The 14807-nt window shown below is 38.6% G+C and overlaps 1 protein-coding gene across 1 annotated transcript; it reads right to left on the bottom strand.

The window, feature by feature from the left end:
* Positions 1-810: 810 nt before the first annotated feature.
* LOC143571157 (uncharacterized) lies at positions 811-1374 on the bottom strand. The gene has a single exon (XM_077056658.1). The coding sequence runs from the start codon at positions 1372-1374 to the stop codon at positions 811-813; it is 564 nt and encodes a 187-aa protein (XP_076912773.1).
* Positions 1375-14807: the final 13433 nt, after the last annotated feature.

Here is a 14807-nt window from a genome sequence, read left to right on the forward strand (position 1 = left end):
AACTTTGTAAGGTCCTTCCCAAGTCGGGGCCAACTTGCCTGGAGGTTCCTGTCCGGAAGCCTCATTGTTGCAGAAGACAAAGTCTCCCGCGTCAAATGTGCATTTTTGGACCCGCGAGTTATAATATTTCTACAATTGGCGTTTATAATTATGCTAGCGGATCGATGCCAGTTCCCTTCTTTCTTCGAGGAGGTCAAGATTCATCCGATGTTCATGATCATTATCATTGATTAACAAGACTTTTGCGGATGGAATCCCAATTTCGGCTGGGATCATGACCTCGGTGCCATAGGTTAAGCTAAAGGGCGTCTCAGAATTACTAGAATTCTTTTGGGTGCGGAAGGCCCAAAGTACATGGAGCAATTCGTCAACCCAGCATGTCCATTTAGTTCCTAACCTTACTTTGATCCCTTCCTTGATTGTTCGGCTGGTCCGCTCAACCTGACCGTTTTCTTGCGGATGGGCTACAGATGTAAAGTTTGGAATGACTTGTAGTTCTTTGAGCCATTCTTGTAGTCCGTTGGCCGCAAACTGGGTCCCATTGTCACTTACCAGTTCCTGCGGAAGGCCAAACCGGCAGATAATGAATTCCAAAAGGAATTTCTTAACACTTGATGCCGTGATTGATGCGACTGGTTTGGCTTCCACCCACTTGGTGAAGTAATCAATGGCCACTATCAGAAATTTGACTCGTTCAGGGGCTTTTGGGAAAGGTACCATAATGTCAATAGCCCATTTCTGGAACGGCCATGCGGATGTCACCGAAATTAACTCGTTCGTTGGACGCAAGGTATTGGGAGCATGACGTTGTCAAGAATCACATTTCCTGATTTCTTGCACAACGTCTAAATGTATGCCAGGCCAGTAATACCCCGCATTCACGAGTTTCGCCACATTCATCCTAGGACCTACATGTAGGCCACAAATACCCTTGTGGACTTCTCGTATAAAATAGTTTGCGACTTCCGCATCCACACATCGCAATAGTGATCCTAAAAACGATCTCCGGTACAAAACACCATCATTCATCTGGTAATTCAAGGCTTTGTGTTTTATCTTACGGGCCTCAGCTTTTTCTGTTGGGAGGACCCAGGATGATAGATAAGCCTTGATCGGTGTCATCCATGATTCGACGCCTGTTTGAATTACCAGAACTTGATTTTGCGGAACGGACGGGTGGTCCAGGACTTCAACACGAATATCTTTAGCGAAGTGCTCAAAATTTGTTGAAGCCAACTTACTAAGGGCATCCGCTGACTTTTTCTCTCTCCTCTTGATGTGAATAATGTTGAAAGAGGAAAATTGGCTGATTAAGTCCTTTGCTTGCGACAGATAAGAAGCCATAACATCATTTTTTTGCTTCATAAGTTCCATTAATCTATTCTTCAATCAGCATGGAATCCACCCGTGCTTCCAAATGCTTTACCCTAAGCTTCTTAGCTATCCGCAGGCCTGCCAGAAAGGCTTCATATTCCGTCTCGTTGTTAGTACTTTTAAAGTCCAACTTTATGGCGTATGTGAGTTCATGACCCTCGGAATTAACTAGCCTGAGGCCTGCACCAGATCCCTCACTGCTTGAAGCTCCATCCGTGAACAATGACCAAATCTGTCCTTGTTCAGGAGGTGTTTGGGGTTGTTGCTTAATCAAACATTCTTTCTCTTTGTGTTGCGGAACTTCGGTGACAAAGTCCGCCAGCACCCGTCCTTTAATTGCTGGTCTGGGTTTATATTCTATCGCGTGTTCACCCAGCTCGATGGCCCACTTTGCCAATCGTCCAGACAATTCTGGTTTACTCATGACATTTTTGAGTTTATATCCTGTTAATACGTTGATGGGATGTCCCTGAAAGTACCTGCAGAGACGTCGAGCGGCATAGACCAGAGCTAGGACAAGTTTTTACAGCATTGAATATCTGGTCTCCGGATCTTACAATGTTCTGCTGACGTAATAAATCGACGTTTGAACAGCCTTTCTATTCGTCAGTAATACAGCTCCGATGGCAATATCAGATGCCGATAGGTATAACGTCAGAGGTTCTCCCGCATAAGGTGCTGTCAGTGTGGGCAACTCCATTAAGCATTTTTTTACCTCCACGAATGCTTGTTCAGCTTCCGCGGTCCATTTGAATTGTACATTCTTGAGGCAATTTTGTAATGTTGAAACGAACGGGTAAGATTTGGCTGCATGGTTTGCTAAAAATCGATTCAGTGCAAATAATCTTCCATTGAGTATCTGAACCTCTTTCAGGGAAGAAGGAAAAGGCATGCGGGCAACGGCTTGGACTTTATCGGGATTAGCCTTGAAACCCGCCTCCGTAATAATTACGCCAAGGAATTTTCCCTTTTCCATCCCAAATGAACATTTGGCCGGATTCAACTTCATGTTGATACTTCTCAAGATTTTGAAAGTTTCTTTGATATCTCTTAGCATCTGATCTTCCTCAATGCTTTTGATTACCAAGTCATCCATACAGACTTCCAAGTTTCGACCAATCTGTTGGTTGATCCATTAATCGCTGATACGTGGCGCTCGCGATTTTCAATCCAAAGGGCATCATTTTATAACAAAATGTCCTTGGTCGGTGCGGAATGATGTTTTATCTTCATCGCGAGCCGCCATGCGAATTTGATGATAGCCTTTATAGGCGTCGAGGAAGCATTTAAACTTAAACGGGGCCACAACGTCTACCTTGAGATCAATTACTAGTAGTGGGTAGCAATCCTTTGGGCAAGCTTTGTTCAAGTCTTTAAAGTCTATGCACATTCGCCATGTTCCATTACTCTTTGGAACGATAACCAGATTAGCCACCCATGTCTAATACTTGATTTCCCGGATGATTCAGGCGTGAAGTAAATCTTGCAATTGCTCATTCATGGCTTTCGTCTGTTCCGGACCCATCTTCCGCTTTTTCTGGACAATTGGCGTAAACATCGGGTTCACCCTCAATTTATGTTCCGCAATACTCCGCGGGACACCAGTAATGTCCGCGGGTTGCCAAGCGAAGATGTCCATATTCTTGGTCAACAGCTGCTTTAAGAAAGTCCTCACTATTTCTGACATAGCGGGTCCGATTATGACTGTCTGATCAGGGAACTTTTTATTCAATACCCACTTTTCCGGTTAAGTCCTCTGAGTCTGTTTTGGGACTTTGCTGGGTTTTGAGCTTTCTGTTGCAAAGCAATGTCGGTTGACATGAATGATTGCCACACCGGTGCGGGTTGGAACTCCTACCGCACCGTGGGCTGTTGATGGGTGGGCATTGAAGTCGCCAATAGCTTCCCGCCCCAAAATGATGTCATGTTTGGAAGTTGCTGGTAGGACTAAAAATTCAACTTCCTCAGTTCTTGAATGAATCCGGCCCGTCGCTAACAGTGACCGGGAATGATATAACTCCTCGTGGGTGCATCACCTCTCCTCCAAACCAGATACTGGAGCATGAATAGGTTTTAGCCTTTCCTTGTCTTCATCATCGAGTTGTTCAAAGCACTGTTCGTACATAATGTCAGATGTACTACCAGTGTCAAAGAAGACATAATGCGATCTGTAATGACCAAAGAGAGCGGTGATAATCAAGGTATTTTTATTACTCGGTCCGCCTTTAACTCTTGGGAAGATCACAGGTTCATTTTTCCATTCCTCGTCCAGGAATTCTCTTCTCTTTCCCCAACCTTATGTTCGCCTTGAATCATGTAAACATTTAAATCTTTAACTTGCTTTTTGGATGGGCCCTGGTTATCTCGTGCGGGAGCTTTGCCAGTTCCGGGTTTAGTGCCATTGACCAAATGCTCAAGTTTCCCTGATTTCACAGCTGCTTCAATTTCGTTTTTTAAGGCTACACACTCATTTGTGTTGTGCTCGACATCGTTATGATATGAGTAGTGTTTTTTGTTATCGAGGAACGATCTTTTTGGTAGTGGTTGGGGTTTTCTGAAATTCACATTCTCGGTGGTGAGAATGTCCGATGGAGTTGTGATAATGGAGTCCAAGTGTTGGGGGATCGTGCTCAAAAATTTTGCTTGTTTTTATTACCGATTAAAGATCTTGCGTCAAATGGTTTCGAGGTCTCCGCATTTGGCTGGAGTATACCAAAACCGTTCCTTTCGCTTGTTTATTCGGTCGTGGATTTTGAAATTTCACCTTCAACTTCTTCTTTGAATTGTTATATCCCAAAGTTTTCTCTGTTCTTGCATACAACTTCGCCGCAGTCATAATATCATCTCATTCTTGTGGCATTCCATATCTGCCAGTTATTGTGCGGATCAACACATCACATCTAACATTCTTGCGGAAGGCACCACGAAGCACGTCTTTGCTAATTCCACCGATGTTCAGACTTTCATCGTTGAATCGGGTGATGAAATCTTCCACAGATTCATTATCTCAGCGAGTAACATCCAGAATTTCTGACTGATCACGGGTGTATTTCTTTTACTGACTGAACTGCTGGGAAACTTTTTTCACTAAATCATCCCAGCTAGAAATCTGACCGTCTGGAAGTTTTTCAAACCATTCACGCGCTGCCCCTGTTAGTGTCAATGTGAACATGTGATACCAATAAGGGAGCGTCCATCAGATCACACCGCCTACTGCCACAAAGTTTTGAAGATGATCACTTGGATCAGTCATTCCATTATATTTGTGATGTGTAGTGAAACACACTTACTTTCCTTATGATTTTTATGTTTATTTGTTTATTTTATGAAAGTATTGGGAGGCTAAGTGCAATAATTTACAAAGTTTAAATGTTATTTGATAGTTTATGAAAGATGGTGAAAAAAGAGTCAATTTGGAAGATTCTGGAGGACTTGTTGGTCAAGTTTTAAAGATATAACTCAAGGCCCAACCCAAGCCCACATCTTAGAAGCCTTTTATAATAATATATGAAGTTAATTATGAGAGTTTTCAGTCATTAGAAAGCCAAGAACCCGAAAATAAAAAAGAAACCCTAGACAGCCAACAGTTCCGATCGGAACTCAGCAGGAAAACAAGAAAGAAAAAAAAAGAGAATAAGGCGGCGGCTGAAGTGTTTGTGACGGCTGGAGAGGAAGAAGAACATCAAGGAGGATCTTGTGCAGCTACCAGGAGTCTTATACATCCATTAATTCAGCCATAAACCCTAAGTAATCATCTCTAATCTTTGGTTATTGTTCAAGAACCCTAACTCTGTTAAATTAGTCTTTTACTTTGGATTGTTTTGCAAGTGATTGATAGTTTGACTTGTTATTGATTGTGTTTGAATCTTGAATAAGTTTGATTATGTTTATGATGTTTTTCTTAAGTATACATGGCTGTCCAAAATCTATGAGTAGCTAAACTTGCTTGTTCTACCTAGGATAGATGATTGTTGAATAGTTTAGACTTGTATAATGGATTGTTAATGTTCAAGACTTAAATTATTGATGTAAAGTTTAACTAAACCATAAATTAGATTGTGTGTGATGGCTGTGTTTTATGTTTTATTACTTATAACCCTCTTGCATTAGTTAATTGAATTAGTTTTGATTAATTGATTGCTTGTTAGACTCTTGACTTGGTGTTTAGGGTTTATTTGCGGGGTGTACAACTGTAGGGATAAGTGGGTAATATAAATCATCTAAAATCAGTTAAAATACACCTTCTTTGAGACCGAGAGGTGATAAGAAGTAATATTGTCTCGTTGCTTTTACTTGTTAGAATTAAGACCGCGCGAGAGCGGGTTTTTGTCTTGTCAAGTTTGAGTGTTTATGTGCAATTAGTTGGTTTAATTTAGGTTAAGTTAAATTGTTCCTCTATCCTTGGTGACATAGTATTTGTCTCCATTAGGATAGTGTGTCGATGAGACCGAGAGGAGAGTCGTCATTTGAACACGTTAATAATTGTTTTTCCGGTTTATTCTTTAAAATCAACTAAAACAAGTTAGAGTTTGTTAGAGAGACTGAGAGGTAATTTGACTTTCTTAAACAAGTTTTAGTTGTGTCATCTTTTATAATCGGTGTCGTGAATATTTTCAATCCGTTGTCTTGTTATTTCTATCAACATGATTCATTCCTAGGTAGACGTCTTTATTCATTGAATTTAAACCAAAGTGTTCAAAGTTTTGTCAAAAGTTTTCATTCAGTTAAGTTAAGTAGTTAAAATAAATTCTAAAATAAATTAATTAAATATTTTGGTGAGTCTTGGTTAGAGTTTAGTAATTATAAACGTTTTCACGTGTCTTCGAGTTCGATATCCGGACTTTCCTCATCTTTGCTATACGCGACCGGTACACTTGCCGTTTGTGTGAACTAGGATAGATTGTTTGGTTTTTAAAGCTTAGTTGCGACTTGTGTTTTATTTATATATATATTTTCGCACACCAAGTTTTTGGCGCCGTTGCCGGGGACACGGTTTGAGGCGTATTAAGAACGGCTCGAGTTAGGACTTGCCTTGTTTACTACTTGTCTTTCTTATTTGTTTTGTTTGTTAGTTTAAAATAGTTTAGCTAATTAATATTTCTTTTATTTATTTTAATAGTTGTATGCGACGTACTCGATCTCTAGGATCACCAGAAGTTGAAGGATTTCCCGAACCAGAGAGAGAGCTTCTTGAGAGACGTCGTACAAAACCGTCTTCCAGTTCATCTACATCCGTCGGTAATACGTTCTCTTCTCCTACTTTTTCGTTAAGAGTTGTGATCGTTGCCAGCGTGTCGGCAACATTTCTTCGCGAAACCAAATGCCCCAGAATGCCATTCAAGTTTGTGAGGTTTTTGATATTTGGGGTAATGATTTCATGGGACCGTTTCCATCTTCGCGTGGAAACAAATACATACTCGTGGCCGTCGATTACGTGTCTAAGTGGGTTGAGGCCAAAGCTCTACCCACCAATGATGCCCGAGTGGTAGTCCGTTTTCTGAAAAGTCTATTTTCTCATTTTGGAGTCCCGAAAGCCTTAATCAGTGATCGAGGTACTCACTTTTGCAACTCGCAGATGGATAAGGCGTTGAAGCGTTATGGGGTCACCCATCGGCTTGCGATCGCCTACCACCCACAGACTAGTGGGCAAGTAGAAGTGAGTAATCGGGGAATCAAACGTATTCTTGAGAAAACGGTTGGTTCAAATCGTCGGGATTTGTCCGACAAATTAGATGACGCTCTGTGGGTTTTCCGTACAGCCTACAAGACTCCGACTGGTTCCACACCATTTCGGATGATTTATGGGAAGGCCTGTCATCTTCCTGTTGAATTGGAACACCGCGCTTCATGGGCCCTTCAAAGGGTTAATCTTAATTTACCCGCCGCAGAGGGTAATCGTTTCCATCAATTACATGAATTAGAGGAGCTCCGGGATCACGCATACGCACAATCATTTCGGTATAAGGAGCATACGAAGGAACTGCATGACAGGAAATTGAAGGGTAATAAGCAGTTCAAGTGTGGGGATAAGGTTTTACTGTATAACTCACGGTTGAGGTTATTCCCGGGAAAGTTGAAATCCCGATGGTCGGGACCGTTCACGGTCACTGAGGTTTTCCCGTACGGAACGATTGAGATACAAGATCGAAGCGGGAAGTTTAAGGTGAACGGCCATAGATTGAAGCACTACATAGGAGAGCCGATAACTGATCAGACAGTCGAGGTGTTCTACCTTGACTCATTCACTGAGGAATAGTCGTGATGGATGCATCACTCGGGAGACAGCCCGAGTTGTAGAGTTTGTATTATGATTCTCCTTATTATCTATTTTTATTTGTTTTATTTTTATTTATATTTATAAAAACATAAAAATACAAAAAGAATAAATATTTAATAAAAAGCAAAAAAATAAAAAAAATTAAAAAACACAAAAATATGTTTATTTCTTATGTTTCTGTTTTCTGTTTTGTACGCCGCTACATGCGAGCGAGTTTGAGTTGTTACAGGTATTATTATGCGTATGGTAGCTCTGATAGCGTTTTGGAACTGGTTCACCCGAGGTTGCGGCCGCGAATGAAATGCTATACGGTCGTTCGTTCGAATCATACACAGCTGATGAAGAATTTGCATCTAAACCAGGGGAGTAACCCGTTCTCTATTTTAATTTCTGTTCTTTCAAGTTTTAGTTTTATGCTTTACGTTTTATTTTTATTTTATTTCTTTTCCTTGTTCTCATCGAGGACGATTTCGTTCTAAGTGTGGGGATGGGAATTTATTTTACTTAGTTGTAGAAAAGAAAAAATAATAATAAAAAAAAATTAGAAAAAATTTTAAAAATAAAAATTTTTCACTTTTTTCGTTTTCGTACGTTATTCAAGTTGATGTTTAAAAAAAATGTCCCTTGTTTTTAGCTTCTGTTGCATTAAAGTGGGAGATGATGATATTTATCGGAAATCAGTTTTTCAAACTACTAATAATATGAGATAAATAAAAGAAAACGCACTTAACTTGGGATGTGTCGGTAGGCTCAGCCTTGAAAATGAAAGGACAAATTTGATAAAACAGTTAAACGGAAATCTTTTATGGGTAAAGCGTTTTGTCCGTGGAAAATAAGCAATGAAAGGTCGGGCCATACTCATGCCTCAAATTTTGGTATGAAAAAGTGGAAATATCATGAGTTTTAAAAATTTAAATACGTTATCATATGATGCTTGGGTAGGTTTAACGTTAGAGTATGCCGTGTAGCCTGTGATATAAATCTTAAACTGCTAGTTTAGTGTTTTACACCTCATTGGCGTATGGTTTTATAACCTTAAATCCTGTATTGATGGGATGCTTCGGGTCCGGAGACCATGGGTCTGTATGCAATCTATTTATCTGGGTATTCACAATTCCTAAGTGGGGTTGTGGATATTTAAAATAAAGCCAAAGAGCAAACCCCTATAAGTCTATAAACATGATCATAAAAAGTACAAAAAGTACAAATACACTACAAACTTGATCATTCACGCTGTTAGCCATGTGGGGTCCCCTTGCTCGCGTCTCATTACCATTAAGAAACGGACCACAAGGGACACGCTACATGTAAGCCCTACAGATGAAATTTTGCATACTCACCTATGGTTATGGATTTGGGGTATTGCTTGATAACGGGGGTATGTCATGTTGTGGGGAGCACTAACTATAAATAATTGAACCTTAATCATATCTAATGGCTGCTTGGTAGACTTTGATGCTTAAGCTTAGGTGGATAAACAATACCCTTGATCGTGTTAGCTATTCATGAATATTGAGCAACAAAGTTTTAATTCTGCTAACTTTGAGGTTTAAGTCAAGTTGTGGTGGTCTGGTCCGGTAAAAGCAGAAAATAAGCGGGTCTTAATTGTGTAAACCACTAAGTAATATTATTGTCGGATCTTATTTGTACCGGTAAAAATTAAGGCATGGGTTTAGGTGGACAACAATATCGATGATCACGGTTTTTGCGTTTTTCTGAGCTTTAAAATCTAACCTATATGTTTGATTTAACTTTGATTTTCCGATTCTGATCCAACTGCAGTCAAATCTTTTTCAGGGACGAAAAAGTCTTAAGTGTGAGGATGTTTGATGTGTAGTGAAAGACACTTACTTTCCTTATGGTTTTTATGTTTATTTGTTTATTTTATGAAAGTATTGGGGGCTAAGTGCAATAATTTACAAAGTTTAAATGTTATTTGATAGTTTATGAAAGATGGTGAAAAAAGAGTCAATTTGGAAGATTCTAGAGGACTTGTTGGTCAAGTTTTAAAGATATAACTCAAGGCCCAACCCAAGCCCGCATCTTAGAAGCCTTTTATAATAATATATGAAGTTAATTATGAGAGTTTTCATTCATTAGAAAGCCAAGAACCCGAAAATAAAAAAGAAACCCTAAACAGCCAACAGTTCCGATCGGAACTTAGCAGGAAAACAAGAAAGAAAAAAGAGAATAAGGCGGCGGCTGAAGTGTTTGTGACGGCTGGAGAGGAAGAAGAACATCAAGGAGGATCTTGTACAGCTACTAGGAGTCTTATACATCCATTAATTCAGCCATAAACCCTAAGTAATCATCTCTAATCCTTGGTTATTGTTCAAGAACCCTAACTCTGTTAAATTAGTCTTTTACTTTGGATTGTTTTGTAAGTGATTGATAGTTTGACTTGTTATTGATTGTGTTTGAATCTTGAATGAGTTTGATTATGTTTATGATGATGTTCATGATGTTTTTCTTAAGTATACATGGCTGTCCAAAATCTATGAGTAGCTAAACTTGCTAGTTCTACCTAGGATAGATGATTGTTGAATAGTTTAGACTTGTATAATGGATTATTAATGTTCAAGACTTGAATTATTGATGTAATATAACGAACTAGCTTCAGTTCGTTAAGGGAAAGGATAGCGAATGACCCTCGATTCGCTATAGTTAAAAGATAACGAATTGGAAGGTCCAATTCGTTACATAGACTAGTTCGCTATGGATTGATTCGTTAAGGGTCCAGTTCGTTAGAGGGTTCAATTCGTTACAAGAACCAGTTCGTCATGACAAGTCAATTCGTTAAGGATAAGTAACGAACTAGAAGTTTAACAGAATTGCAGAATGGTCCCTGGACTTAAACAAGAATGATTTAATTACAAAGAAGCCCTTGAACTTTTAAGTTAGCAAATTTATAGTGATTCAAAATTCTAATGAAAAATGTGATAAGACAGTTAATGGAAATGAAATTTTTCCAGCTCGACCCCAGCCAGGGGCTCTGCCCCTTGGACCCTGCTAGGGGCTGCCGCCCCTAGAACCACGCTGCCAGGGGCGCTGCCCCCGGACCCCGTTCGTTGTGGGTTATATAAAGATAGAAATACGATATGAGTAGCGATAGTTAATTAATACATGTAAATATTATACAGTTAGCCGTGCACATCTCAAGAAGGGAATAACTATTAACGGTGAACGTAACCGCATTCAGGTGAGTTTCTAGCCCCATTCCTTGTTATGTTTTCGGGGCTGTGTGCATACTCGATGTGATTAGTTAATACACTTATCCTAAGTGATAAGTGTATGCCATATATGTACTATGTGAAATGTATGAATGCTTTCTTGTCGGTACATGAACGATCTTCGGATATTGCATGTACTGCCAGGTAACAGTTGATGTTATATGTATGTTGTAAGATGACGAATGAATGATGTATGTATGTGCGAAACTTACGACTTCATATATAGGAAGTATGTTAAGGAGGTATGGAAGAAAGGGTACCGGACCCTAATAATATCCGAGGATGAAGGGTGACCGGACCCTAATAATATCCGAGGTATGTAGGGCGAACACTCTTTATAACGTAAGGTTAGTTATGATGTGTATGAAAGATCGACGGACAAGTTAAGTATGTAATGCGTACCTTCGGGCACGTAAATGTGTATGTAAAGTAAGTTATGTGATTAACTAGAACTCACTCAGTGTAGCTGACTTTTAGTATGCACGCAGGCAAATAGATTGAGGCAGTTCGCGTGATTGAAGACACATGGCAAAGAATCGAAGATACTGGCATCTCGAAGAAATGTTGTTATGTTTTAAAGACTATGTTTTGTTTTAAATGATGATGAATGTTTTATAAGACAAGATTTGGAGGTTATGTAAGATATTATGGTTGAAGTTTTATATTCCGCGTAAAGTTTTAATTAACTCTGATTTGTAGAACTGGGTTTATGAGTAAATCTAACACCAAAGTAGGGCTACCGGTAACGGGGCCTTACATTTAACAAAAGCACGGATGGCGCCAATGAAGAAACACGGATCTACTCCCCCTTGACGGGTCTTAGATCCAATGAGTCTACAGGGTAAGATACGGATAATAACCAACTACGATATGAGTACAACTTCCCAAAGTCCAGTGACCAGAACCTGCAAAACAGACACCGTGAGCTCGTTACGGGAAGGACAAGAGGGGGTATTTCCGTAACCACCCTCCGGCGTGAGAGTAAGTATAATCCTGATGAAGATAAAGTACTTAAGTATATAGAGAGAGTACAATGGGATTGAATGAATACCTCATGAAGATTAATAGGGTATTTATAGCTGAAGGGTGTGGGAAGGTGATTGGGCCAACATTCCTTTTCAAAAGATGTTCTCGTAACCACCTGGACACGTGTCCTCAAATGATAGGTTCAGTTATACGTCGCATGTGCATGTATAACAACCTGGACGCGTGTCCTTATGAGGTAGGATGATAAATACCCCTGGCCATGTGCACGGTTATAACGGCTTTGCCAGATGTCCTTTATTCATTGGCCGAGAGAACACGTATTGCCCAAGAAAGCATCTTGGTAGATCTTCTAGAAAGTAATTAGTTAATTACAGTTGTCCTGAGGCATTACCTCCTGGTCACTTTTGCCGGGTATAAGTATTATCATGCGGGTGACGTCTGAGGGTGCCTGGATGCTTCCGCACTATATGGGAATGTTCTTCCTTATATGATTTATGCGGGTTGATCCATATGTCCGTGGGTGGCTCGAAGGAGGCTTCCTGTTGACCCGCGGGTGGTACTTAAGGGTATTTAAGTCTTTTTGGTACCCTACCTCCATAGTCTTCTCTTGTTTTCTTCCATCTTCTTCCTTGAACCATGATTCTACATGAGGAAAAGCTACTAAACATCTTAGTTTTATAAGTTTAAAGGTTCATTATTCTGTTTCAGAGCTTAATGACATCTGCCTTTGTCTGCATACTGATTGCTGGATTAATCCTGTTCGGTCCGGTCAAGAAAAGTTTGGTTACTCTGGTTCAGATCCGAGGTCTTACCTGAACCCGAAGTCTAGAGTATATAGGAACCGAAGACTGACCTGTTTATGGAGCATCGGTTCGGTTTCAGGCAATTTCCAGTTTGGGTCTTGGGTTTTTTGGTTCGACCCAGTTTTAGCACACCCCTAGTTCTCGTTCACCAATTATTGGTTAGCGGTTAGCTATTATTGTATTTGATTTTGTTACTATAATTTTGCTACTTTTATTGTTATAACGTTAAAGCCGTTTAAAAATATTAGGTTATATATTTCATTATTCGTTAGGGCCTATGGGCCTTTTTATTTCAACTCGGCCGATGTATTAATATTCTCAGAGACAACCTGTTTAAGAACCACAAAAAAAAATTTGTTTTTATTTTTTAAAAATTTGGAAGAGCTTCTATACACTTTTAGGAGTATTTTTGCCAAAAAGGTAAATGAATGTGTCAAAGAGAATTTTCTTTATAGAGAAATCGACAAAAATTTACCGTTTTCGCATATTACATGCATTATTTTATAGGGTATTATATATGTAACTCGCGAAAACGGTAATTTTGTTGATTTTTTTTAAAAAAGATCTCGGCATTTTTTTTATGAAAAATACTCTTAAGAGTTAAAACTGTATAGATGTTTATCCAAATTTTTAAAAAAATAAAAACACATGTTTGTTGTTCTCAAAATTCTCACAACTCATAGTGGTTTTCAAAAGCAGGCATACATGCACACGCGTACACACACATACACATGTTCGTCCCAAGGGCGGACCTTTATAGGGGCGGGGAGGGGTCGTGGCCCCGTGTTTTTCGACAAAGACTTTCATTAATATGGGTTTTTAATAGAAGTTGGTTTTTAGGGTTTGATCTTTGATCCCTTGAATCGTTGTGTTTTAGATAACTGATAGTAAGAATAGTATAATGAAAAGAACATGAATTGTTTTCTTACAATGAACAAGGACATTCATGGTTGAGAGGTGTAGTTGCAGAGTGTGAAAGATGAATAAGAAGGAAAGACAAGATTATTATTTTAAATTAAAAAATAAAGAGTTGATGGTTTACTGTTGTTAAATGATTGATGTCGTTGTAGTCTTTTAAATAGTATCTTAACTTCTTTATTTTACTTTGTCATACATATAATGCATAGTAAATTTTTTTTAACTTAGTTTAATATTTATTGAATATGTTTTCAAACAATTTTTAAAAAATTGTAATTATGCTAACTTTTTTTTCTGAACGATGATAATCCTTTTAATTTAATATTTTCTTATTACAAATATATTTTAGAGAAAAATATGGCTTATGCCTTTTATGAACGTCAATCGTTATTCAAGGGGTGTGTTTCAAAGAAAAAAGGTTTGAACAATTTGAATTTAAATGATTTTCTGCGCCCTTAATTTCAAAGTTCAAGTTCCGTCACTGGTTCGTCCTCTGCATTTGCACCATTTCTCAGTGGTTGTTATTTACCTTTAAATAATATTAGAAATCGTCTTTTATGTTCAAAAAATCTTACAGGGTTCGTCCTTCACACTAACGGACATCAAGTGTTTACATAATAATTATTAAACTAATTAAACTAGGAGTGTTCATTGATTCAGACATATTATGACTCTATTTTTTGGGGTTTTCTCTTCTGATTGCTATAGGAAGTGTCGGTACCACACATATACATATAGTGTACTTAACCGATCATTTTTGACTGAATTTCAAATGCGCCCCAATCACGACGTGCAGGTTGAGTTCCACTAGTTTTCCCCAGTTTTAGTTTTAGTGGCTGCAATTAAAATAAAAGTTACTGTTAAATTATAATTATGTTCCATAAAAGTTAATTTCAATTACGACAAAGAGCGTGTGAAAGTGTTGTCTTGTGTTGCTAGCAACTTTCTAAATTATAGTAAAAACTGCTATAAAATGCGGTTACTTATTTATCATTTTCGGTTGAAAACACGAATCAATTTGTAAATTGAAAACATAACTTTTGTATTAAGTGAACGGTCAAGTTATATATCATTTTAAATAAATTGACCAATTTGTAAATAAAAAAATATCCAATATAGACGTTTGATTTGTAAATTGATAAAATCAACAATATAGCCGTTACCCAATGACTACAAAATCAAAAGTCTTTGTTTAACGTGACGTGGATAAGTAATTTC

The sequence above is a fragment of the Bidens hawaiensis genome, unplaced genomic scaffold (assembly GCF_021521415.1).
Source record: "Bidens hawaiensis isolate Kalapana, Puna unplaced genomic scaffold, B.hawaiensis_p1.1 tig00025204_1, whole genome shotgun sequence".
Lineage (NCBI taxonomy): Eukaryota > Viridiplantae > Streptophyta > Magnoliopsida > Asterales > Asteraceae > Bidens > Bidens hawaiensis.